The 25,898-nt window shown below is 39.8% G+C and overlaps 3 gene segments (V, D, J or C); all 3 read right to left on the bottom strand.

Moving 5' to 3' along the window:
* Window positions 1-550: 550 nt before the first annotated feature.
* LOC112621720 lies at window positions 551-10,672 on the bottom strand. The segment is given in 4 exon segments: window positions 551-557; window positions 5,502-5,511; window positions 10,167-10,475; window positions 10,582-10,672. Coding segments are annotated over 4 exon segments (375 nt in total).
* Window positions 10,673-17,812: 7,140 nt separating this feature from the next.
* LOC112620212 lies at window positions 17,813-18,728 on the bottom strand. The segment is given in 2 exon segments: window positions 17,813-18,274; window positions 18,383-18,728. Coding segments are annotated over 2 exon segments (474 nt in total).
* A 5,637-nt stretch (window positions 18,729-24,365) lies between these two features.
* On the bottom strand, window positions 24,366-25,199 carry LOC112621719. The segment is given in 2 exon segments: window positions 24,366-24,742; window positions 24,863-25,199. Coding segments are annotated over 2 exon segments (426 nt in total).
* Window positions 25,200-25,898: the final 699 nt, after the last annotated feature.

Raw genomic sequence — 25,898 nt, 5'->3', positions numbered from 1 at the left:
AGCTTTATCCTAGAACTGCATTGAACCAGCCGACACACTCTAACCGAAAGGGGTAAAATAATTCCCTAAGCACAAAGTTGGGAGGTTTCATTTTATCTGAAGGCCAATGACCAGTTCCCTTTTTGCTGTTACCAGTCTTCATTATGCGTTATGTATCAAGCCTTCACTACGATTCTGCCTGTAGTTCTTGGTCACCAATGTATTGAAAGTAAGTTCTGATATCTTAACCAAAACGGGCGAAGAACACTCTAACTCCTGAAAATATCAGGGTGAATATCTAACAATAAATGCAAAATTGAACAGAACTTCTGGGATCTTAAACACTTACACCTCTATCATATTTTACAATTGAATTGCAGTGTTAGTATCCAGCAGTTTTTTAAAAAATTATGCAACATTAGTTATGACACACTTCTCATTGTCTGAGTGGTAGAGTGGGAAGGCTTGAGGGATTGGAGAAGCCCTGAGAATCAATATGAATGAACTAACCAATGATATGTATGTTCAGAGAAAGGGAATAGTACAACTCAGCCTAGAGAAATCCAAGTTCCTAAAACCTAGGGGACACATGTCAAGGTTATCAGGTGAAGACCTGTGAGTGTAGAATTATCAGAACCATCTCTTTTCCATATAAATTGTTCATCATTGTGGTAGAAAAACTGCTAGTCGGAGGCCACCTTATGTCGACACCAATTAATAATTTCATGATGGAAAGTGTCTTCACATCACAGTGTCACTATGTCTTCCATCCTTGTGACCAGGGCTTAAGGCCCTGGATGACAACAGCATTGAGAGAGTGGAGGCTGGGTGGCTGGAGATAGGACCTATCAGGTTGCATGTGAAATACTTGAAATGGGGGCATCCCATTTCTAGGAAAGAGATTCCCCAGGTATTCTCAGGCCTCCCCTGCTTCCTGAGCACCAAAACAAATGAACAAAAAAACACCCATGATTGTGTCAGGGCCCAAAGGGCCGTCTCATTGCTCACGGAAGGAAATGCCAGAGTTCTAGAAAATCTGGTTCTTGTTAAGAATATTTGCGGTGTTGGCTGGGCGCGGTGGCTCACGCCTGTAATCCCAGCACTTTCAGAGGCCAAGGCAGGCGGATCATGAGGTCAGGAGATCAAGATCATCCTGGCTAACACAATGAAACTCTGTCTCTACTAAAAATTAAAAAAAAAAAAAAAATTAGCTGGGGGTGGTGGTGGGCGCCTGTAGTCCCAGCTACTCAGGAGACTGAGACAGGAGACTGGCATGAACCTGGGAGGCAGAGCTTGCAGTGAGCCGAGATCATGCCACCGCACTCCAGCCTGGGTGACAGAGACAGACTCCATCTCAAAAAAAAAAAAAAAAAAAAAAAAATTGCGGTGGTGTTACTGGCAACATCTATAATTGTCCACTCCCATCTTCTACATTCCCCTTACATCCTCCTGTCGATCATCCAGTACACACTAGAATAGGTTGGGTGTAGGGCAGGGCGCATTGCTAAGGTTTCTCTGATGTTCTCCCAAGGAGGCATATTTCTCTCTGCATTGGTCTGTGAGCATTCAGGTTTGGTTCCTGGCTCTCCTCCATCTACCCCTCAAGTGGGCTCAGAAGATTCTCCACTCAATGGTTTGCTACAGTTCAGATTTCACTGCTGACCAGAACCCACTGGCATCAGCGGAGAAAGATGAGTTTCTACTGACAACTCAAAACACCTGCAAACTAGATACTGAATGCTAGGATGAAGCCAGACTTTTCCTTTAAACTCGACTTCTCAGGCAACACTTAACCTTCTATCAAAAACATTTGGACCCCATCAAACCTCAGTGCCTCCTGATGAGCCACTGGGCTTAGGCCCTCCATACATGGCTCAGGGAGGGTGATGGGACTTCTAAACAATGGAAACTAGATCAGGGCTACTATCGGACAGTGTTTGTGGGGGACTGAAGGGAATTCCTTCCAGCTCCATCTGATCCTTCTGTCCTGCTAGAGACCCCTCCCCACAAACAGTGTTTCGGTCCTTCTAGAGTCCCCTCCTCTTACACAAACACATATTATCCAACCACAACTTAGAACAAGCACTACCACTCCTCTGCGTACGTTCAGGCAATTCCCCAACATCTGTGAGTTCTTTACCAACCTGTAGAGAACTCAGAATCTCCTGTTTCAGTTAAAGCAGTCCTATGTATTTACTAAACAGCTTCTTGACATGCATTGTTAGCTAAGTTTTGTACTCCTCTCAAAGATGTCAAGCTATTTTGTCCTCAGACTATAAATTTTCTTATCTTTTGGGGGGACTTTTAAAAATCATAGCCTGTCCCTATAGAAAAAGGATACTATAGGGTTAAAAGAAACCTTATCTTGTGTGTTCATTTTGTGGTAATTATAGAATATTTCAAAGATATTGAAAATGAATATAAAAAATACTCACCACAAAACTGAAATCATGTCAACATTCCAAGATCTTAAGATTTTTTTCTTCTAATTTTATTTAAAAAGCTGATACCTTTGGAAGAGCTGAATCATACAACAAACAGAATATTAAAATGTATTTCAATCATTAACATCATTTGACATTTGCTTTATCTCTTTTTGTGTATTTTACCCTCAATTTCTGAAGTAAAACACTTTATTCTTATTGATTCAGTATGTCTCTTCTTAAAAGAGGCCATTACCTTAGAAAACCACAAATGCCTTTATTACACTCAAAAACTTTATTTCAAAAACATTATTTTCTCATATATACTTCACATTCCCCTTTCTCCAGTTGTACCAATGTGTCCTTCGGTTTTATTTTTTTCTACAGGACATTATCAAAGATTATGCATTTCTTTTGGTTGTCAGGTCTTTTTAGCTACTTTAAAACTAGGTATATATTTGGCCCACTTATATTTTCCAATTTTCATGGTCTTGATTTTTGTAAAAGTCCATGTCCGCTGAGTGGTAAAATGACCCCCAATCAGAATTTGCACATTATCAGAGGTTAAATATTTTGGCAAACACCATGCCATAGTTGATGTGTGTTTCCCATTGCATCTGATCAATTACAGGAACATATAATGCTATCTTTACACATTTTTGGTGATACTAAATTTAGCATCATAGACATGAGATCTCTCCATTGTGAAGATATCATTTATCTTTTATAGTTAATAAGCAATTAGTGGAGTGATACTTTGACACAATACAGATATCTTGGTCTCCAATAACTTTTCGGATGTTGGTTTTGACATCACCTGATGGTCTCTGTCTGTAACTGCATTAATGGTTACATTGATTTTCTAATTAAATGTACTACCTAGCATTATTCTGTAATGAAGACATTCTTACCTACATCTTTTTATTGTCCTTATAGCCTTATAGATTTTTAAAATTTGTTATAATTTAGTGTCCTCATTATTATTCTCTAATGTTTAGATACTCCTGTTTGGCTAGTGGGAGCCCCGTGAAACTGCTACTGTGGATTTTTTGTATGTTTTCTGTGTCATGAGACTTCCTTGATTTCTGCCAAAAGATGTTTTTGACTTTCCCTGCTCTGGATCTAGAAGAAGTCATTTCTGCTTTGTTTCTTTTAGAAACATGTAGAAATTAAATACTATGCAATAATTCTGCCCATTACTGCTGGGAATACAGCTACAAATAAATAAAGCAATTGTCCATCGACTTTATATTGCTTTTTACGTATGGTATGGTTAGAGTTAGGAAATACATAATTTTTTTAAAAGTTCATATCGATACCTCCAATTCAAATAAACATCACAGATTTCTTCCTTGTCTTTCCCTATTTCTTATTTGTATCTCTCTTCCCGTTGTAAGAACTCTGTTTCCCAGCCATGTCAATGAATTTACTTATTCTCTGTTGTACAGTATATTAAAACTGTTTCGGAAATGTGCACTAAAAACACTAAGAGCAACAAATCTCCCAAGTGAAGTTCAACCCCAACCTCATGTAGCCTTATAATCGTAAAACTATTAAAATCTAAAGATAAAATGAAACTTTAAAAACCAGAAAAGAAAAGCCATTACCTCCTTATAAGATATACAAATGATCAATAATATATGAAAAGATGCTTAGTATGTAGTGTTTGGGTCTTCTATCTAAGTTCAGTTTATTACATGCAACATGTTGGAAAAGCTCTTTGACATTGGCCTTGGCAATGATTTCTTTGATATCATACAAAAAGTTCAGGCTACAAAAGCAAAAATAAATGGGACTAAATCAAACTGAAAAACTTCTGCACAACAAATACAACAATCAACAAAATGAAAAGGCAACCTGTGGATTTGAAAAAATATTTGCAAACCATATGTCAGCTAAGAGATTAATATACCAAACATATAAAGACCCCATACAACTCTCTGGCAAGAGAACATATAACCCTATTTAAACCGAGCAAAGGACGTAAACAGACATTTCTACCAAGAAGACATAAAAATGGCCAAGATGCTCAATATCACTAAATGTTAGAAAAGTGCAAATCAAAACTGCTATGAGATAGCACCTCACACCCATTAGGATAGCTATTATTAAAAAGATAAGTTGCAAGAGTATGGAGAAAAAGAAACTTTTATACACTGTTGGTGGAAAAGTAGATTGATGCAATCATTAAGAAAATTAGTGTAGATGTTCCTAAAGAAATTAAAAATAGAATTATATGACCCAGCAATCTCTTTTCTTGGTATATACCCAAAGAAAATGAAATCCCACCTTTTGGAGATATCTGCACTCCCATGTTCATTGCAGCATTATTTACAAAGCCAAGATATGGAAACAACCTAAGTGTCTACTGATAGACAAAGGATGAAGAAACTGTGGTATACATATACAGTGGAGTATTATTGGGTCCTAAAAGAATAATGAGATCTTGCCATTTGCCTCAACAAACATAGATGAACCTGGAGGACATTAGGCTAAGTGAAATAAGCCAGACACAGAGAAATAGTATATATTATTTCTATGTGAAATTTATAAACACTCAAATATACAGAGAGAATGAAATAGTGGTTACTGAGAGGATGGCAGGGGGAGGGAATAGGAAATGGGAATATTTAGGCCAAATGACATAAGATAGCAGATAGGCAGGATGAAGAATTCTAAAGATCTAATGTACCACATGAAAACTATAGTTAATAATAATATATTCAGAATTTTTTTCTAAATGAGTAAATTATATCTGTTATTGCCACAGGGAGTGAATGGTAACTATGTGAGATGATGGCTATATGAATTTGTTTCACTATAGTAACCATTTTCCTATAGGTATGTATCTCATAATATCATGTTATGTACCTGAAGTATACGTAATAAAATTTTAAAATTTAAAGTAAAAGTTCAAAAAAAGATGCTTAACATCATTAGTCATTAGGAACATGTAAATCAAAATCGCAATGAGGTATCACTTCGCATTTACCGGGATGGCTAAAATAATTTTTAATAAGAAAAACAAAACAGAAATTAAGTGTTGGCAAGGCTGTGAAGAAACTGGAAGGCTTTTACATTGTGGTGGGAATACAAAATGCTGAGGCTGCTGCAAAACACTGTTGGGCAGTTGCTCAAAATGTCAAATATAGAATTCCCATGTGACTCAGCAATTCTGCCCCTAGGTATACACCCAAAATAATTGAAAGCAGGAAATCAGACAGATACTTGTGGGCCAGTGTTTATTGCAAGATTATTTATAATAGTTAAAAGGTGGAAACAACCCATATGTCCATCAGCTGATGATGAAATAAACAAAATGTGGTCTATACACACAATGAAGTATTAAATATACACACAATGTCTGTATATTGTATACACAATGGTCTATACAGACAATGAAGTAGCTATGTAAAGGAGTAAAATTCTGACACATGCTACAATATGGATGAATCTTGAAAGCATTAGGCCAAGGGAAAGAAGACAGATACAAAGGGAAATATATTTTATGATTTCCCATAAATTAACTATTTAGAGTTGGTAAATTCATATAAACAAAGGGTAGATTAGGGGTTACCAGAGGCTGAGAAGCAGGGGAGATGTGGAGTTACTGCGTAATGGGTGTGGTTTCTCTTTGAGATCATGAAAAACATTTGGAAACAGCAGTGATGGTTCTACAACATTGTGAATGTATGTAATTCCACTTAATTGTACGTTTTAAAATTGTTAAAGTAAAAAATTATAGTTTTATGCACATATAAAACATTTAAAAATTAACATTTAAAAGCTGGTAATATATATTTTATATATATAAAACTGGTAATGTATATACTATATATTATACATATATGATGTAATGTATATACTATATATTATACATATATGATATAATGTATATACTATATATAATACATATATGGTTATACATATATTTATAACCACAGTTTTTAAATGTTAATTTTTAAATGTTGATTAAAACCTTCAAAATGGCTAAAATAAATATTGACAACTCAATTCTCCATGAAGGACCCTAAAGACAATGAAAGGAACTCAAGTAATTTAAACATACAGTCATCTCTTAGTATCCTGAGGGGACTGGTTCCAGGAAACCCTGCTGATACCCTAATCTGAGGGTGCCCACCTTCCTCACAGTCAACCTTTCATATCCTTGGGCTCCAAATCAGCTAATACAGAGGATCAAGTATCTTGCTAATTTATTTCAAAATGTTGCTTGTCAGAATATATCTCAGAAAGGGTTTTCTGATATAGTTATTGTATTAGTCTGTTTTCACACTGCTATGATGAAATACCCAGGACTGGGTAATTTAATTTATAAAGGAAAGAGATTTATTTGACTCACAGTTCACATGGCTGAGAAGGCCTCAGGAAACTTACAATCATGGCAGAAAGAGAAGGGAAGCAAGGCACATCTCACATGGCAGCAGGACAGAGAAAGAGAAAAGAAAACTGTCATTTATAAACCATCAGGCCCTGTGAGAATTCACTCACTATTAGGAGAACAGCATGGGGGAAACCGCCCCCATGATCCAATCACATCCCACCAGGACCCTCCCTTGACACATGGGGATTACAATTTGAGATGAGGGTGGTGACACAGAACCAAACCATATCAGTTATAATTTTCTTCTGTAGTATAATACAGTTCCACTAGTCATATCTTTTCTCATATTTGGGACTATCATTTCTTTGAAAACTTTCCAGTCTGGTAAGTTTGCATTCATAATTTACTGTTTCAGATTGGAATACTGTGATTCTAAGTGAAGTTAAGAACTTATTCTTTTTTTTTTTTTAAGATGGAGTCTTGCTCTGTCACCCTGTCTGGAGTGTGGGGGGTGATCTTGGCTCACCGCAACCTCCGCCTCCCAGGTTCAAGCAATTCTTGTGCCTCAGCCTCCCGAGTAGCTGCTGGGACCACAGGCACATCCCACCATGCCCGACTAATTTTTTTGTATTTTTTATAGAGACGAGGTCTCGCCATGTTGGCCAGGCTTGTCTTGAACCCCTGACCTCAAGTGATCTGCCCACCTCGGCCTCCCAAAGTGCTGGGATTGCAGGAATCAACCACTGCCCAATAACCTATTTTTATGTTAGTGGTAATTTATGTTTACTTTTCTGTGAAATGCCTATTTAGACTAAGTATTGCCATTTTATTGGGTTGTCTTTTTCTTAGTAAGTTATGAGAGTGCTTTACTCATTTTAGATACTAACTCTATTAGATAAGAAAAGCTATGCTACAGAAAACAAAATAAAAATAAATCTTAAAATTTCATTGGCTTAATTCTATGAAGTCTTACTTCCCGTGTCCACAAAGCCCAGCAGGACCTAAGTGGCTTTCTTCCATGGCTCTTCACCAAATTACGACCCAGTGAGCCAGGCTGCTTCCGTATTATCGTTAGTCAATCTATATCGCGTAGCTCCCAAGTTTATTAAGGCATGGCAAAAGAGTTGAAGGGTATCTGTACAGAAAACAGTCAACAGCAGGCTTGAGACTGCGGCGCTTAGGAAGTTCTGCTTGCAAGACTGGCATTTGGCTGGCATCTGGGAAGCTGTCTGGTGAGCAGTGCCCTGTACTGACATGAAGTTTCTCCTAACTGAGAGGAGTAGCTCATTGTGCCTAGACTGATATCGCAAACGGTATTGTGCTGAACACCAGATTTCCTTCTGGGCTGTGGATTTTGGGTTCATACTAGGCAGTGAGTGCCTCCATGTCCGGCCTCCACTGAAGCCTCTGGGGTGTTGAGTCTCTGAGGAGCTCCACAGGCAGAAACATTGCACACGTGTTAATGCATGTTTGTTTCTGGGAGAAGTGAGATCTGTGTGACCCCTCCTGGGAGGAAGAGAGCATAAGGAAGTCAATGTGTGAACTCCTCTAGATTCCTTCTGTGTGTTTTCTTCATATGATCCACTGCTGAATATTTACTATGACACTGTAATAAATCTCAACGGTAAGTGCAACTGTATGCTATATCCCATGAGTCTTTGCAGCTAATTTCTGTGTCTACTTGAGGACTCCCTTCACAGTGCCACAAGTTATTTCTTTTTTCTCTTCTTGTTCTTTCTTTCTTTTTTTTTTTTTTTTTTGAGGCGGAATCTCACACTGTCACCAGGCTGGAGTGCAGTGGCACGATCTTGTCTCACTGCAATCTCCACCCCCAGGGTTCAAGTGATTCTCCTGCCTCAGCCTCCTGAGTAACTGGGACTACAGGCGCCCGCCACCACATCCAGCTAATTTTTGTATTTTTAGTAGAGATGGGATTTCACCATGTTGGCTAGGATGTTCTCGATCTCCTGACCTTGTGATCCACCCATCTCGGCCTCCCAAAGTGCTGGGATTACAAGCGTGAGCCACCACGCGTGGCCGCCGCAAGTTATTACTAAGGGCCAGCCTTGGGATTGCCCGCATCAGTTCTGCACACATCCAGTTATTCAGAATCTCTTCATATGTTCCCAGCCCTTTAACTACAAGTGAAACCTGGAACCAAAGGGGAGCCAAGGCACTTTTGTAAGCATAAATGGAGTTTGTCATGCTGATTCTTCTTCATTTGTATGCATTCCTCATGTCTTTTCCAGGCTGTGGCTTGACTTTCCATTTTTTATCATGTGTTTTGATACATGATTAATACAGCTAATGTCAGATTTTTGTTGTTGTTTTGAGACAGAGTTTCACTCTGTCACCCAGGCCGGAGTGCTGTGCTGCCATCTCGGCTCACTGCCACCTCCACCTCCCAGGTTCAAGTGATTCTCATGCCTCACCTTCCAGAGTAGCTGGGAGTACAAGCGCCCGCCCACTCGCCAGGCTAATTTTTGTGTTTTTAGTAGAGATGAGGTTTTGCCATGTTGCCCAAGCTGGCCTTGAACTCTTGGACTCAAGTGATCCACTGTCTCGGCCTCCCAAAGTGCTGGGATTAAAGGCATGAGCCACCTTGCCCAGCCAGTATTATTTTTTATGGCTTGTGTTCTTTTGTATTTCCACTAAAAAAGTCTTCCCTCAAAGGATAAAAATATTTTCCTTAATTTCTTCTGGTAAAATTTAAGTTTTTCTGCTTATAGTTAAGAGTAAATGTACCTGAAAGCTACTCTCATGTGAGGAATGAAGTAGAGACTTGGGGATAAGAGGGAGGAACATATGCTCAGTGCAAAAAAAGTAATCTGTAAAAACACATCGAAACAACATAACACATATGAGGAAATAACTGAACATAGAGGAGTGTGGCTGGAGCAGAGAGAACCAGGGCAGACTTGTACAAAATGATGATGGAGATGTAGGTGAAGGGCAAATGAGAGAGGGCCCCATGAGGCTATTGCCCCGTAGAGGAAAGGCAGCCAGGAACAGAGGTCAGGAGTGAAGGTTCGTGACTATGAGTGGAAGGGATAATGGAGGATGGGGAAAGGGGCAGATGAAGAAGCCACTGAAGCCCACAGGTGAGAGAAGAAGTCCAGGCTTCGGGGTTAAGAGAATTATCACTAATCTCAACTAGTGATGCCTTTTCCTTTCTAAAAGCAGAAAAAAACAAGAGCTGCAGAAGAGAGACTAGGCAAGCTAAGGGTGTTGGGGTGACCTCCAGTTGGTTTGAGACTGGGGTAGGAATGGACGTCAGCACTGAGGGTCCTAAGGCCCCTGCTCTATGGCCTCCAGGCTGGCCAGGGCTCTCTGACTCCTGTGGAGGCCTGGACTGCCCAGGGTGGGGACAGACACAGAGCAACCTCAGTCTAACTGCCCTTTACGTGCAGAGAGGAGGCAACCGTGCAGCACTGTGGATTCACTGCTGGCACAAAAGTACACAGATGTCTGGGAGCGGGTAGCGGACTCCAGAGTGAGGAGGAAATCCTCTGTCTTTGATCTAGAGACACTGTAGCCATCTGAGACTTCTACTTTGTCAGTGTCTTCAACACCATATGAGTAATGGATCAGCCTCAGCCCATTCCCCAGGTCTTGTCGATACCAGTACATATAGCGGTGGTTCTCAGTCTGGTGACATCTCAGAGTCACTGGTGTTCCTGTCTGTGTGATCTTGTGTCTTGGGCTCTGGGTGATTCCAGCATCCATGTGTCCTGTAATAGAAAACAATAGACCCTGATGCTGTAATCCCAAGAAAAAGGCTTTTATTGAGGCCTTGGGAATTCCAGGGAAGGAAGCCCACCTGTGACCAGCCCTCACCTGTCCACAGGAGACAAAGGGCCACATAGAAGAAGAACCTTGTGCCCATTTCAGGTCCAGGCCAGGATCTCGTGTCTCCCAGCCCTGCTTGGGGAAATAGAACTTAGGTTCTCAGTGACTCGATAACATCAGTGCCCCTGACAAATAGTTGAGCTGCAAAGTTAACCTGCCACACCCCTTCCATTCTCCACAAAAATGAAGTGTGTGTGTGTATATATATATAAAGAGAGAGTGAATATATGTAATTTATGATATGCACAGCAATATTTTATAGGGCATATATACAATTAATAGCTCAGAATGGGAATAATCTGTAGACTACTTTTAAAGACATAAGTGCATATGCTCTTTGCAGGATTTTAGAAAGAAAATGCATTCCTCTCTGCATATTTTGTTCCCATTAGGATACCATTCTTCATTTTTATGCTGTTTTAATTGTTTCTAATATTTATGTAGTCTAAGGGACATTCTCATGGCAGTCTGGTGTCCTTTAGAACTCATCTCCTCAAATTTGCCTCTAAGTTCCTTTTATTAGATTTTATCTTTTCTCAAACTCTGGATAACTGGATGTCAGCCTACAGGAATGGCCTCTGTTAAAAGAGCCACCTGACATCTGGGAAGGTTTCAAAAAGTCTTAATGTTAGGGTCCATATAATTTGTATATTGTTTTATGCTCTGTCACATTAGTTCACCTCACAGGAGTCTCATTATCAGAGCTCAGACCTCTGTGTGTTCCCGCTGGTAGTGTGATGGTTAATTTTAGGTGTTAATCTGACCAGATGAAGGCATACCTGGATACTGGTACAGCAGTGTTTCTTGGTATGTCCGCGAGGGTATTTCTGGAGGAGATTGGCTTGTAGATTGATGAACTGTGTGGGGAAGATCTACTCTCAATGTGCATGGGCAATATCCAGTCAGCTGGGGGCCTGGATAAAACAAAAAGACACAGGAAGGGTGAATTTGCATTGTCTCTCAGAGATGAGACATGTGTCTTCCACTGCCCTTGGATATCAGAACTCCAGATTCTACTAGTTTGGACTCTGGGACTTGCACCAGCAATCCCCTGGGTTGTCAGGTTTTTGGTCTCGGGCTGAGAGACACAACATTGGCTTCTCTGGTTCTGAGGCCTTCAAACTTGGACTGAGTCATGCTACTGGCATTGCTTCATCTTCAGCTTGCAGATGGCTGGCATACTGGGGAACTTTTCAGCCTTCATAATCACGTGAGCCAATTTCCCTAACAGATTCTTCTCTTCTCTTCTCTTCTCTTCTCTTCTCTTCTCTTCTCTTCTCTTCTCTGCTCTTCTCCTCTCTCCTCCTCTCCTCTCCTCTCCTCTTCTCTCTTTCTCTGTCTCTCTGTATACATATAGAGTGTGTGTGTATGTATGTGTGTGTGTGTGTGTGTATATATATATATATAGTTTCTCCAGAGAAACAGAACCAATAGAATATATATATGCATATGTATACATATGTACTTTTTTTTTTTTTTGCTATGAGAATGCTTTACTAGGCAACACCACATACCATGAAAATGCTTTAAAATACAACAGGAAGAGATGTGAAGACGCAAAGAAAAAGTACATAGTGACACATGGCTATCAGAACACACTAAGTGATGATCCACACTGCTTCCATCCTTTATCCAGAAAAGGAATAATCTAGGTCACCTCCTCCTCAGAGAGAAACAGAACCAATAGAATACATACATGTATGTACATATATACATATGTATGACTAATACAGATATGACTTCTCCCTTTATTTTAGGGGAGGCCACCTGAGTCTCCGTCACCTAATAGGAATCTCATCATCAGAACTCAGACCTCTGTGTTCTCATGAGTTTTGTGATGGTTAATTTTAGGTGTCAACCTGACCAGGCTAGGGCCTACCTAGGTAGCTGGTAGAGCAGCATTTCTTGGTCTATCTGTGAGGGTATTTCTGCAGGAGATTGGCTTGTGAGTTGATGGACTATGTGGGGAAAACCCACTCTCCTTTTTTTCTTTTGTGTAAAAATAAGAGGAAGCTCATTAGGGAATCATATGAGATATTTGCCCACAAGTACACTAGTCTGGTGCCTTTAGGGTAACAGGGAAATGCCCTGTGTCCATTCAGAAGGTCTTATACCCACAAATGGGAGGATATTGATTGAACCATAAATGTGCTGTGGTGCAAAATTTACATCCAGTCAATAGTGGTACTATTGTTATTTCAGATACAGGTTACATCTCAGTGTGAGGCTCCCTTTTTGTGACTGCACATCTTGATGTAACCTGGGTGGCTAATTCCTACACTCATGCTCCAGTGAGAATGGATACAGAATCTGAAGTGGAGACAGGAGACCCATGAACACCCCCATGGAGAGGCTGTGGCTGGGGCCTGGCAATCCCAGGAAGAGCTTTCTCATCTATGCCCAGAACTCCCCTGGTCCTGGGATACCAAAAGGCACACAGAAAAAGAGATCATTGCCCATGGTTGAGTCAGGACAGGAAAGGAGAGTTTTCCATCTCAGGGCTCAGATTCTTTAGGGTAGGGCACATGGAATCCAAGAGCTCTGAGAATTGTTATCAAAATAAGGTGTGATCCATCAATAAATAAGGTGTGATCCACCAAGAGAATTCTCAACAATACTCTGACTTCTCTGGGGAGATAAACATCTACCAGGAGTATTTTCCTTGCATTTACATTTTTATTTCTTGATTATTATTGATTTACAAATTTTCTTTTGTTGAAAACATACACCTTATTTTGCAGCTTTGTCTGTTTTTTGTGCTAATGTTTCTCAAGCATTTACATGGTGCCTACACACGATAACTAGCTAGAAGTGAATCTGCCATGAAATCAATGAAGAATAACTTTAGGCCTTCTCACTTGCACAGAATTTATTTATTTTTTTAAATTTGAGACAGAATCTCACTCTGTTACCCAGGCTGGAGTACAATGGTATGATCTCTGCTCACCGCAACCTCCGCTTCTTGGGCTCAAGTGGTTCTCCTGCCTCAGTCTCCCAAGTAACTGGGATTACAGGTGCCCACCACCATGCCTGGCTAATTTTTGTATTTTTAGTAGAGACAGGGTTTTACCATGTTGGCTAGGCTGATTTTGAACGCCTGACTTCAAATCACCCACCCGCCTCGGCCTCCCAAAATGCTGGGATTACAGGCATGAGCCACTGTGCCTGGCCTTGCACAGAATTTTTTCAAGACATTGTCATTTTGTATTCTCTTTTTCAAAGTGGTCCCTAAAATTTTATAAGCCTCATGCTCCACAAAACTTGGATCTACTCTGCACATATGCTCGTTAAATTTTTGTTGAATGACTGAAGAAAGAAATGAATCCAGGCAGACCCTGAAGCTGTGAAACATAAACTTAGTCTATTCAGTTACAAATAAGCTCAGAGCCTTAACTGAGCAGAGACCCCTGTGAGTCTGTTGGAAACTCAGAATGAGTCCAAATGAACTTGGAAGAGATAGTTCACATATCATTATAAGACTTGTGAATGAATGCATGGCAGTATAACTAAAAGAAAACCACGGCCTTTTTCAAAGAGAAGTGTCTTAGAGGGTTATCCCATTCTATCACTGTCAAAGTTTTAAGCTAACCCTGAAGGCAAAGTTTGAGACGTGGGCTTTGGTGAAAGTAGTTTGCTTTGGAAAGGATCTCAGGAATTAGGAATAAGAGAGATGGGAGAATGAAATAGGGAGAGAGGAAACCAGGATAAAGGTACAATATTGAGTTTGTGCTGGAGCAACAGGAGATGGAATCCGTCAGGATTGCTCTGAATTCACACCTTTCTGGGAGCATCACACCTTGCATATCAGACTCAGTATCAAGCAGGAAATGCTGTAAGATGCAACATTTTTCACTTTCTCTTAAGGCACAACTGTTTATGTTACTTTTACCAGTGAATGATCAGACTACTATATCGGCATTTTAGATGACTTTGTGTCTGAATCATAGGTGAATCAGACAAAAGTAATTCGTGTCTGCCTTTGTTACCAGATTGCACAAAGTAAATAACTGCTCGACTAGAGATTTGTCAGAAAATTCATAGGGACCTAAGATTTATTGAGCCTATACTATGTATTAGACTTTGTCTTGTTTACAAGTTTAAAATTTCTGTAAGACATATATTACTGGCCTCAGTTTACAAGTGACAAAACTTAGCTAAATGTTTTTCAAGTCACTGACCCAAGGAATCAGAATATGAACCACTGAGGTCTCCTCATCTCCAAGGACCTTCCTCTTTAGCATGTAGCCTCCCACGTGAAAGATGTTATTCAAATGATTTGTGTCAGATGCATTGTTTCTAAAAGGGACATTTGGGTCAATGTTTCCATTGTTGAAGGTATCTTCCTCTACCAAAATGTATAGGGTGGAGTAACTTCAAGCATAGGTTGAAAGTTAGTATGGCCTAGGTGTGAGTCCAAGTTCAATATTTGTTAGCTGTACCTCCTTTAGAAAATTATCTAAATTCTCTAACAGTTTTTTACCTGTAATATGGGAGTGAATTGTTCTCCCTTATGAAGTTCTTAAGAAATTAATTGAAATAATGTACTTCGTATATGGCCCAGAGAAAATGGGATTAACAATATTGCTTGTTATTAGCAATCAACAAGGGAATTTTCTGTAAGTTCACATAAAAGAGGTAGAATTAAGTTGGTCTGTCCACTGTGTACTTGCATATGCATCTGCAAATGGCACATCATACACTTGGTAGCTGCTGTGCTGGTTGTTGTACATGTGCACCCAACGCTCCCCGCAACCCACTCTCGCCTCCCTGCCATGTACTGCCCTGGGCTGTGCCCCTGAAGACTGATTTCAGCAAAGGGTGCTATCCAAGGTTTCAGCTGGGCTTTCCAATGGCAGACACCAGCTGGACAGTGAAGGGTAGTGAAGAGAGAGTTCAGAATATCTGGGCTTCCCCTTCCTAGCTTCTGGTCCTGAGTTCCTCCCTTTGGAAAACTTTTCTCATTACTTGCATGCACCTCCAGGAACACAGCATTTCCCTCCCACCCCTTTCTCCATAGGCGCAGGAGTGGTACTGGCTTCTCAGTGTGCTGGAAACCCCTGGTCCCTTGAACACTCCTTGTGTCCCTAAGTCTGTTTATCCCTCTGAACACAGTCCTTTGATTAAATTGTTTTCACTTCAGCCTTTTTGAATGTGTCATCTGTTTCACACCAGAAAACTGACTGATTCAAATGACTCTCATACGTTGTAAATGCATGTATGAATAATTAGGAATATATTATCTTGCCAGACTTTAGATTTCTTAAAGACAAAATGTGTAATTTGAAAAATTACATCTCATTTTCTGTATTCCAAGGAAATTTTTAACATAATAGGTATTCCAGGAATATCTACTGAATAAATTAACAAGTGAACAACAACTAAATGACAACAGCAAAACTATATATATACATGTAATAAATTTTCATGGACAAGTTGACAGAAAATATAAAATTTATTCTCCCGCTTTCCATTTCTCTGCTGCATAGCTGGGTGTGCTGATGCTTGTCTATTGGCACTGAGTACCCTTAAATGTCCTCCAACAATCTCTCTCTATCTCTTATTGCAAGAGCTAGAAGACTTGAAAATACATGTCCCAGATTCTCCTGAGAGCAAGTTTCTGAAAACAGTTTTGCTTCCCCCAATAAGCTATACTTGTGGAAAAGTTGGAAGCAGAATAAAGACTTTTATCTGACAGCAACAGACAGGTGGATTTGCAATGACCTCTGGATACTTTCTTGTGAATCCCCCTCTTGGTCACTGCAAGACCACTGTGACTCTCAGCTATTTCCAGTAGTCCCTGACCTGGGCAAAAGTAGCAACTTCAGCCTTTCTGATCACTAGTGGTGGACCTAAGGGCAAGCTTCAGCCTTCTGAGAACCTCCCACTTCTCAGCCTTCCAGTGGTTTATAACCACTAATTCCCTGTATTAACTCCTATTCTCCTTGGAATTCCTAGAGGATTCTATTTCCTTGACTGAACCCTCTGATGTATTAGAAATGCCCCTTGTCACTATACGTCTATATTAGGACATATTGTGGCCCCATTCTATATGGAACTAAGACAGGACAAATATTCTCTGGCCAGAAGTTATATGTCCTGGAGGTTGGCAGGCCATAAGCCATAGTAACCACATTCCATAATATGTGACCCTCTTCTACTGCTTGGCTAGTCTTGAGATGGAAGAATAGTGCTTTGCTGTAGCTTCTTGACCAAGGCCCAGGAAACACTATAGAATTTTAGAAGTTTTATTTTGGAGGCATGGAGTCGTAGGTTTGGATCCTGGCTTTGATCCTTAGAAATATGAAATACTTGAGAAGTTCATGAGGCACAGTTCTGTATCTATAAAATAGTACACTGAAATCTTCATTTTTAAAGTGGATATACTAATGTCTATCTTTGCATTAAAACACATAAAGTCAGGAGGATCATTTGAAGAGTTTGAGACTAATCTGGACAACATGACAAGGACTCATCTCTACAAAAAATAAAAATTAAAAAAAAAATTAGCCAGGCAAGGGGACACGTCACTACAAGGTGATGTTTCCCTGTAGTCATAGCTACTCAAGCAGCTGAGGCAGGAGGATTGCTTGAACCCAGAAGCTCAAGGTTGCGATGAGCCATGATCACACCACTGCACTCCAGTCTGGGTGACAGCGTGAGACCCTGTCTCAAAAAAGAAAAAAACCACAATGTGCACTGCTATGATTTGACTGTGTTCCTAAATAATTTATACATTGAAAACTTGGTTCCCAATGCAGCAGCATTGAGAGGTAGGACCTTTGGGAGGTGACTAGGTCTTAAGGACTCTGCCCTCATGAAGGTTAATCCATTCATGGATTAATGGGTTATAGAGGGAATGGGTAGGGTATCATGAGAGTGGGTCTGTTATAAAAGCCAGTTTGGCCATCTTTCATGAGCCCCCTCATATGTGATATCCTGTGCCACCTGAGGACTCTGCAGAGTCCTCACCAGCAAGAAGATCCTTACCAGATGTGGGTCCTTGACCCTGGACTTCCCAGCCTCCAGAGCTATAAGAAGCAAATTTCATTTATTTATAAAATACCCAATCTCAGCTATTCTGTATGGCAACAGAAAATACACTAAAACACATGCCCATATGTTGGCACAGAGTAGGAGCTCCCACCGCTTGCTAGGAATTGAAAAGTACTGGCTAAGATGTGAGAACTTCCAGTGGGTCTGGAGTGCACAAGTGCAGGAGCTCTCACTGAGCTCAGCAGGATGGGGGAAAACGTTAGAAAAGAACTAGAAGCATCTCTGGGGCTTGGCTAAAGCTGTGTGGCAGCCCCCACCTCCTTCTCCCTGTTACATCCCCAACTGAGACAGAAAGGTTTGGGTACAGAAAGCCAGTAATTCTGCAGGGCTGTGCCTAAGCTGCTGGCACAGAGGTACACGGCTGAGTCCCCCAGCTCCAAGGAGCTCATGTTCAGTTCAGAATGATAGTCACTGAACTGTTGAGCTGAGAATCGATCAGGGATGCTTCCTTTTTCTCTCTGCATCTTTTGATAAAACGAAATGAGGAACTGGGGGCCCTGACCTGGACCCTGCTGGTACCAGTAGACAGTGTCGTGTTCAGGGATAGGATAGCATTGCAGAGTGGCTGTTTCCCTCTTTTCTTTGATCAGGTGCCTTGGGGACTGGGTGACTCCAGCAGCCACTGAACCTGTGGAGGAAGGAGACAAGCTGAAGACTCAGCTGAGGAGAGTTTGATACTTCAGCAACAATCGAATGCTATGGATGCAGGGATGTCCCACCTGTATTCAGGACTCACCTGCTCCCAGGAGACAAAGCATGACATGGCGGAGGAGCCTGGTGTTCCAGGCAGAGTCAGGCAGGTCAGGACTAAGCATCTCCCTTCTCAGGGTGCTGGTTTCCTGGGGTGAGAAAGCAGGGCTTTTGCTCCTCCTCACCGTTTTTGGAGGTTTTTACTGTGATGTCACTGTTCTGATGTCATCGTCCTGTAGGCTCCCATAGGCACCCTGTACCCCAGGACTAACTCAGCTAACTCAGGCTTTCCCCCATCCTGTCCAGCTTCCTGCAGGGCAGGGGAAGCTAGCTGTGCTGAGCAAGGGGTGAGAGGCAGGCTTCTGGGCAGACAGCCATCCCTACAGCTTCTGAGAGTTTCATCTGAGGCAGATGCTCCTTTGTCTCTGCCTGGCTTGGGTTATCCAGGCTGCCCTGCTGAAACCCTCCCCACACTCCCTGTCAAACTTAGGCACCTAGAGAGGTCACATAAGGCTGCAGTTCATGGCTTCCTGTCATGACAAATACACATGCATATCAGTTGATCTGATAAGGCTATGATTAACTCTTCCTGTGCCAGCACTACCTCCGGTTCATCTAGTAATATCCCTGATACAGAGACGAAATCAAGACTGTCTCTCTTAACCCTCTCTCTCCCAGACAGCGCTATCAGTGGCCCACTCAGTGGATCCACAGTGCCCTCAAGTGGCCAGTGTGTAGTCACTATGATGAAGCGCTAAGGACCCTGACTAGGGAGGCTGGGTGCTTCCAGCTCTTGCTGATTTCAGGTTTACCTGCCTCAAACTCATCTTTTGCACAGGGTAGTGAGGGAAAAGCAAATGTTTTTCTAAACAAGAACCAAAACTTTTACATTTTAATTTAAATTTTAAATTTCATCAAATAATGGTGTAGGAAAGGAGATATCAGCCAGTCATTAAATGCCAGCTGCCATAGGAATGGGGTGAGACCTGGGCAAAGCATTCCCTTTAACCAAAGGTGATTCCTGGAGGCAGCTGACAGTGACCTGCTATCAGTGAAACAACCACCTAAGCTGGAGAAATAAGCACATTAGTCTCATGAAAAGAAACTGCCTACTTATATATCTTTTATTTTTTTAATACTCTAGTCAATTTTTTGTTTTTAGTGAATTGTCTTCTTTATGATTGATGTGTAGGAATTCTTTATAATATGAATCCAGCCCTTTCTCAGATTACGTTTATTTTTTCTTAATATATTTTGAAGAACTTTTTGGGATTTGCATAAAGAACAATTTGCTTTTTTTATGGTTAGAACATTCTTTTGTCTTTAAGAAATCTTTGCCTACCCCATGATCATGAAGAGAGCTTGCTATGTTTTCTTCCAGAAGCTTTCGGGTTCTAGTTTTTTGATTATCTGGGATTTTTGTGTGTCTCTTACTAATTTTTGTTTATAGGAAGGGTCAGCAGTTGTCCTGTAAAGGGTGAGATAATAAATTTTTTAGTTTTGTGCATCATGCGGTATTTGTGTCGACTACTCAACTCTGCCATTGTAGTGCAAGAGCAACCATTGACAATATATACATGAATGACTGGGGCCATGATCCAACAGAACTTCATTTATGTTTACTGAAATTTGAATATCTTATATTTTTATTTTTTACTTCTTTAATTTTTGCTTTTTTAAAATCTTTTAAAAATGTAAAATTATTGTTAGTTTCTGAGCTGTATGAAAACAGACAGAGGCCAAATTTGGCCCCGAGGCCATAGTTTGCCCACATCTGGTTTATGGAGTGAGATAAGGCTAGAGATTCATTATTTTTCCGTATTATGCCATTTTTCTAGAACTATTTGCTAAAAAGACTATTTTATCCTCTTTTTGCTGTTTTTAGTATTTGATCTGGGAATTACAATATGCATCTTTGACTTATCACAGTTTGCTTGCAAAAATATTCTCCTGTTTAACCATGGGATGTCATAAATGTCCTTTTTTAGGGGAAAAAAATTTCTTATTACTCTGAGTTTGATAACAGTTTTCATCAAGAAAGGATGTTGAATTTTATCAAATGTTTATCTATAGATAACATATAGTTTTCATATTTTTACTACAGATAAGGTAAATGATATAGTCTGTTCTTTGAAATTTCAGACCAACATTGTGTTACTGAGATAAACCCTACTTGACCATGTTGTACTATCCCTCTTACATATTGTTGGATTCTCTAGGCTGTAATTGTAAAAGGATCATTGAATCTGTGTTCCTGAGAGATAGATAGTAGTAGCTTTCTTGGAATCTCTTAGTCTCATTTTGGTATCAGGGTAGTTCTGGCCTCAGAATGAATAGAAAATTGTCCCCTGTCCTTCAGTTTTCCTCTCAGTCCTGCTTTGGCAGCATCCTACCAACTTTGATATATTTTTATATTTGTTCAGTTTAAAATAACTCTTTTCTTTTGAACATTCTCAAACATTTTATGCATATATAGCAATTTCCTTAAAATAAATGCATTAAACAAAAAACACTCTGAGTCAAGGACTGTTAGCAATTTTAACTCTTTTGATGTTTGTTGCTAAATTACTAGACAAAAAGGATTTTACAATTTACTCTCCCCCCAAAAAAGAAAGGGCTGGGCCAGGCACAGTGGCTCACACCTGTAATCTCAGCACTTTGGGAGGTCGAGCCAGGTGGATCACCTGAGGTCAGGAGTTCGAGACCAGCCTGCCCAAAATGATGAAACCCCATCACTGCTAAAAATATAAAAACTAACCAGGCATGGTGGTGGACGCCTGTAATCCTAGCTACTCAGGAGGCTAAGGCAGGAGAATTGCTGGAACCCAGGAGACGGAGGTTGCAGTGAGCCGACACCGCGCCACTGCACTCCAGCCTCAGTGACAGAGTGACACACTGTCTCAAAAAAAAAAAAAAAAAATCTCATTTATCCATTTATCTTCATTCTCACCAGTATTTGGTCAAAAAGAAAAAAAAAATGACCAAAAGATACTATTAAAATAATTGTAAATTATCTTTTATCTTTTGATTTATTCTTTGCCGTATGAGTTATTTAGACAACTATTATCTAATTTTGAAATATTTAGGACTTTTCCAGAAATCTTTCTCTTATTGATTTCTAATGAAGTTTTACTGTGACCAGCAAGCACACTTGGTTTGACTTGAATACTTTTAATGCATGGATGCTTGTTTTATGGCCCAGAGTACATAGTCCATGCTGGCACACAGTCGGTGCGCTCTCCAAGAGAACATGTATTCTGCTACTATTGGATGAAGTGTTCTGTAAATGTCAATTAAGTCAAGTGGGTTGTTGGTGTAGTTCATATCTTCTGTATCCTTACTCACCTTTGTTTTTGTCAACTCATTAAACCAGTTACTGAAAGAGGGGTATTGAAATCTCTGTAATTGTGGATTTGTCTAATTCTCCTGGCAGTTCTGTTTTTGCCTTGGTATCTTGAAGATCCATTTTCAGGTACATAAGTATTTGATTGTTAAGACCTCTTGATAGACCAATACTTTTGTCATTAGGGTATGACTTTCATTATCTCAGATATTCTCTGCTTGAAATTTATTTTGTTTGATATTAACATAACTACTCTAGCTTTCCTTTAATTGGTGTTGGCGTAGTACATCTTTTTCCATACTTTTGTTTTATTTTTTTACATTATGAGTCTTTGTAGTATTCTGATAAGCAACATATAGTTGTTTTTTGATAGTATGTAATAATACTCAATAGTACAATCTGTGCTTTTAGATTATTTAGATTTGATGTGATTGTTGATGTGGTTACTTTTGTGTCTATCATCTTCTATTTGTTTTCTATCAATCCCATCGCTTCTATATTCCTTTTTTCTTTTTATGTTGTTTTTTATGGATTATTTGAGCGTTTTTATAACTCTGTATTGTGTTGGCTGTGTTTTGTCATCTTAGTGGTTGCTCTGTGATTTTCAGTATGCATCTCTACTTTAACACAGTCTACTTTCAAGTGACTTCACTCAGATTATGGAAACCTTCCAATGATACATGTGTTTATTTATTCCTCACCTGTCTTTATGCTAGTCTTGTTATAGATTTACTTTTGCATATATTAGAATCCCTGCAGTGTGTTGGAATTATTTCAGTGTAAATAACCAATTATCCTTTAAATAAATTTAAGTTTAAAAATTTGCCTTTGGGACTCTAATTACATATTAAGCTACTTAAAGTTGTCCCTCAGTTTACTGATGACCTCCTCTTATTCTCTGTATTTTATTAAGAATTGTTTATTTCTTCAAGTTTATTAATATTTTATCCTGTAATGTCTCATCTGATGTTAACTTCATCCAGTATATTTTTCATAACAGACATTGTAATTTTTATCTCTAGAAGCTTTGTTTGGACCTCATTATGCCTTTCCCCATCTCTACAAAGCTTTGAACTTACAGACCAGAGTTACAATAACTGTTTGCCTTTCTTTGTCTGCCAATTTGTCATTTCTGACTTGGTTCCTATTAATTAATCCTTCTCTTCGTTATGGATCCTTTTTTCATGCTTCTTTGCAGGTAATTTTTGATTGATGCCAGATATTTTGTATTTTATATTTTTGGGTGTTAGATATTTTTATATTTCTATTAATATTTTTACCTTTGTTCTGCGATGCACTTAAGTCAGTTGGAAACAAACAAAAACAAAAACAAAAATCCCAGCAGTTGTTATCTTTTTCTTGAATAATTTGGCAAGCTGATTTTAAAATGTATATGAAAAAGAGTGTCAAGAGTGCTCAAGAACACTCGATAAAAAGGAACAAAGCTTGAGAAATTATTCTACCGGATATTAAGAATGAGGATGAAGCTGTAGTAAGACAGTGTATTATCAGTGCAAGAACTGATAGAACAGACCAATATAACAAAATAGAGATCCGAGAAAAAAGGCCACACATGTATAATGACTGACTTATGACAAAAGTGGTATTACAGGGTGATGATGAAACTATTACCACTTAACAAATAGTATTGAGTAAATTGAATAATCATTTGGAAAAATAAAACTTGACCTCTTCCTCATATCACCTGCAAAGAATTAATTCCAGTTCAATTGTGAGTCTAAGTGTGAAAAGTGGAAAATATAAAGATTTTAGAAGGAAATATAAGAAAACATGATCATTTTGAAGTAAGCAAGGATTTCCTAAAGTGGACACCAAAATACAAAACACTAACTGAAACGGGAGAAACATGGAGTGATTGTCACTTAAGAACTTCTGTTTATCAAGAGAAACTAGTAGTAGAGGGAAAAACTAATCTACAGAGAGAGAGAGAAAAAAATTCCATCCAAAACTCTCATATACCTCTCATGGGAATGTAATTGGTACATCTTCTTTGGAAACCTCAAAGAATCCTACGTGGTTGATATAATTTTATTCAGGTCTTCTTTGAATTGTGTCCTTTTAACACCTTCCCAGGTGGGATTTATCTTATGAAACCAATCTCAATTTGTATTTCTATTTGTTTTAAGTTAGACTGGAGAAGAAGGAAATTAAACACAGAATGACTACAAGATTTTCAGAAGGAAAAAAGCAATGTATAAACATGAGTTAATATGCATTATTGTATGTAATAGTTATTTCTGAATAATTGATTTTGATGGAAATTCTTACTAAATATTCCAATTGTCTTCCAAGGGTAGCTGTAAATGTAAATGGCCTTAACAGTGTTTGCTTTTGGCTTCCCCACTCCTTGGTAGATTGTAGGTCTGAGGTGGTGACCACGTGGTAACAGTAGTTTAATATGAATGTGCTGAAACTTCATAGTTCTATAAGAGAATATTTAGTTAGTCACTATCCCTGAGACTAAGCTCTGTTATATCCTAATTATAGAAATTTCAATTATATGCAAGGAATCCCAGAAATCCATAAGCCACAATTATTACTACCTAGTGTTCCCTGTTCCTGTATTTCAGAGGTTATTTTCTGACCTCCTAGTATCAGAAGAACACCTGAAGTTCCAAATGCATTCATTCTCCTTGCTGAGGAAAGAGCAGGGCAGCTCCTTTGTTCAGGGCTTCTGAGAGCTGGAAGGAGAAGTAAGTGCCTGAGTGTTTGTGAACAGAAGGAGGCGACTGTGCCATGCTGTGGCTAAGCTGCTGGCACAGAGATTCATGGCCGAGTCCCCTTGCTCTGTGTGCTGGTTCATCAGGGTGGAGACAGATCCCTCAGGCCTCTCTGCAGAGAACCGATCACTGAACAGCCCTGATCTGTCTTGTTGAGCTTCATTCTGGAAGTAAGTCAGAAACTCTGGGCCCTGCCCCAGGGTCTGTCGGTAACAGTAAAGGCAGTTGTGTTCGGAAATTGGAACACACTTGAAAGATACATTCTGTCCCGTCTTTGTGATCTTGTGTCTGGGGTCTTGGGAGACTCCAGCATCTGCGTGATCTGTGGAGATAGAAGTTGGGAACAGGAGGAAAACAATTGTAGTCATCACGCACACATACACACACACACGCGCGCACACACACAGACACAATGAGATTGCTTGGTGTTCTAAGGACTCACCTGCCCACAGGACACATAGGGCCACCCAGCAGAGGAGCCTGGTGCCCATGACAGGGTCAGGGCAGGATGTGAGCTTTACCAGATCAGGGTCACTGTGAGCAGGAGCAGAGGAGGAGGGACGTCCCTGTCCCCACAGAGCAGTTCCCACAGTGACATCACTGAGCCTTAGGATCACCTGATACTGATTAATTAAGTCTAAGATAGCAGCAAATCTGATGCACACCACTTTATTATGTACCAGCAAGAAAGAAAATAATTACTGTCACTCATCAGAAACAATAAACGGTGTAACACCGTGAAGCATAGAATTCATGAAAAGTGATAAGTCAGAAGTGGGTTTCCACACACACAGCTTCTGTTAGGTCGGCTTTGTTTTCCCCACTCAGCCCTCCAGGGGGTTGCTGCCCACATTCCACCCTCCACCTCTGGGAAGTCTTCTCGCTTCTCTTATTCCTTTCACCTTGTCGGCTGGACGTGCCACCTGGCTGCTTCAACAGCACTTTACACAGAAGATCCCAGTACTGACTGTCAACCTTCCTTGGAGATCTCCTGTTTCTGGCTCTGTTCCTGCATTTTCCTGCCCGTCCATGGTCTGGGTAGGAGTGGGAGGTGTTTGGGAAGTGAAGGAGAGAATTGCTGGTCTTTTTCCTGAAAGAGTTTGAATTCACAGCTCAGAGGGGCAAGGAAGAAATGTTGCCTCCGGCAGGCACCAAGCTGAGTTGGGATCTTCAACTCATTCTAAAGGTTAAAAAAAGACAATTAAACAATTCCCCATATGAATGTATTCATCTTAATACTGTTTCTTTTTTGTCTCCACTACTTATCACGACACCTCCTGTGTTTCTAAGTCACCTCTGAAATAAATAAATGTTCCACAGCCTTTAGAAAGAGTCAGAACTGTTTTACCCTTGACATTCTGATGGGAGTAGTACAATTAAAAAATAGGGAGTTGAATTAATCCTTGGGGTTCCTAACAGTCTGTATTATGAGCAATTAATTTCTCATTTTCATTCCTAACTTAACTCTCAAAACTCCA

This window comes from Theropithecus gelada, chromosome 3 (genome assembly GCF_003255815.1).
Source record: "Theropithecus gelada isolate Dixy chromosome 3, Tgel_1.0, whole genome shotgun sequence".
Taxonomy (NCBI): Eukaryota; Metazoa; Chordata; class Mammalia; order Primates; family Cercopithecidae; genus Theropithecus; species Theropithecus gelada.
This window is presented reverse-complemented; position numbering and strand designations above follow the sequence as displayed.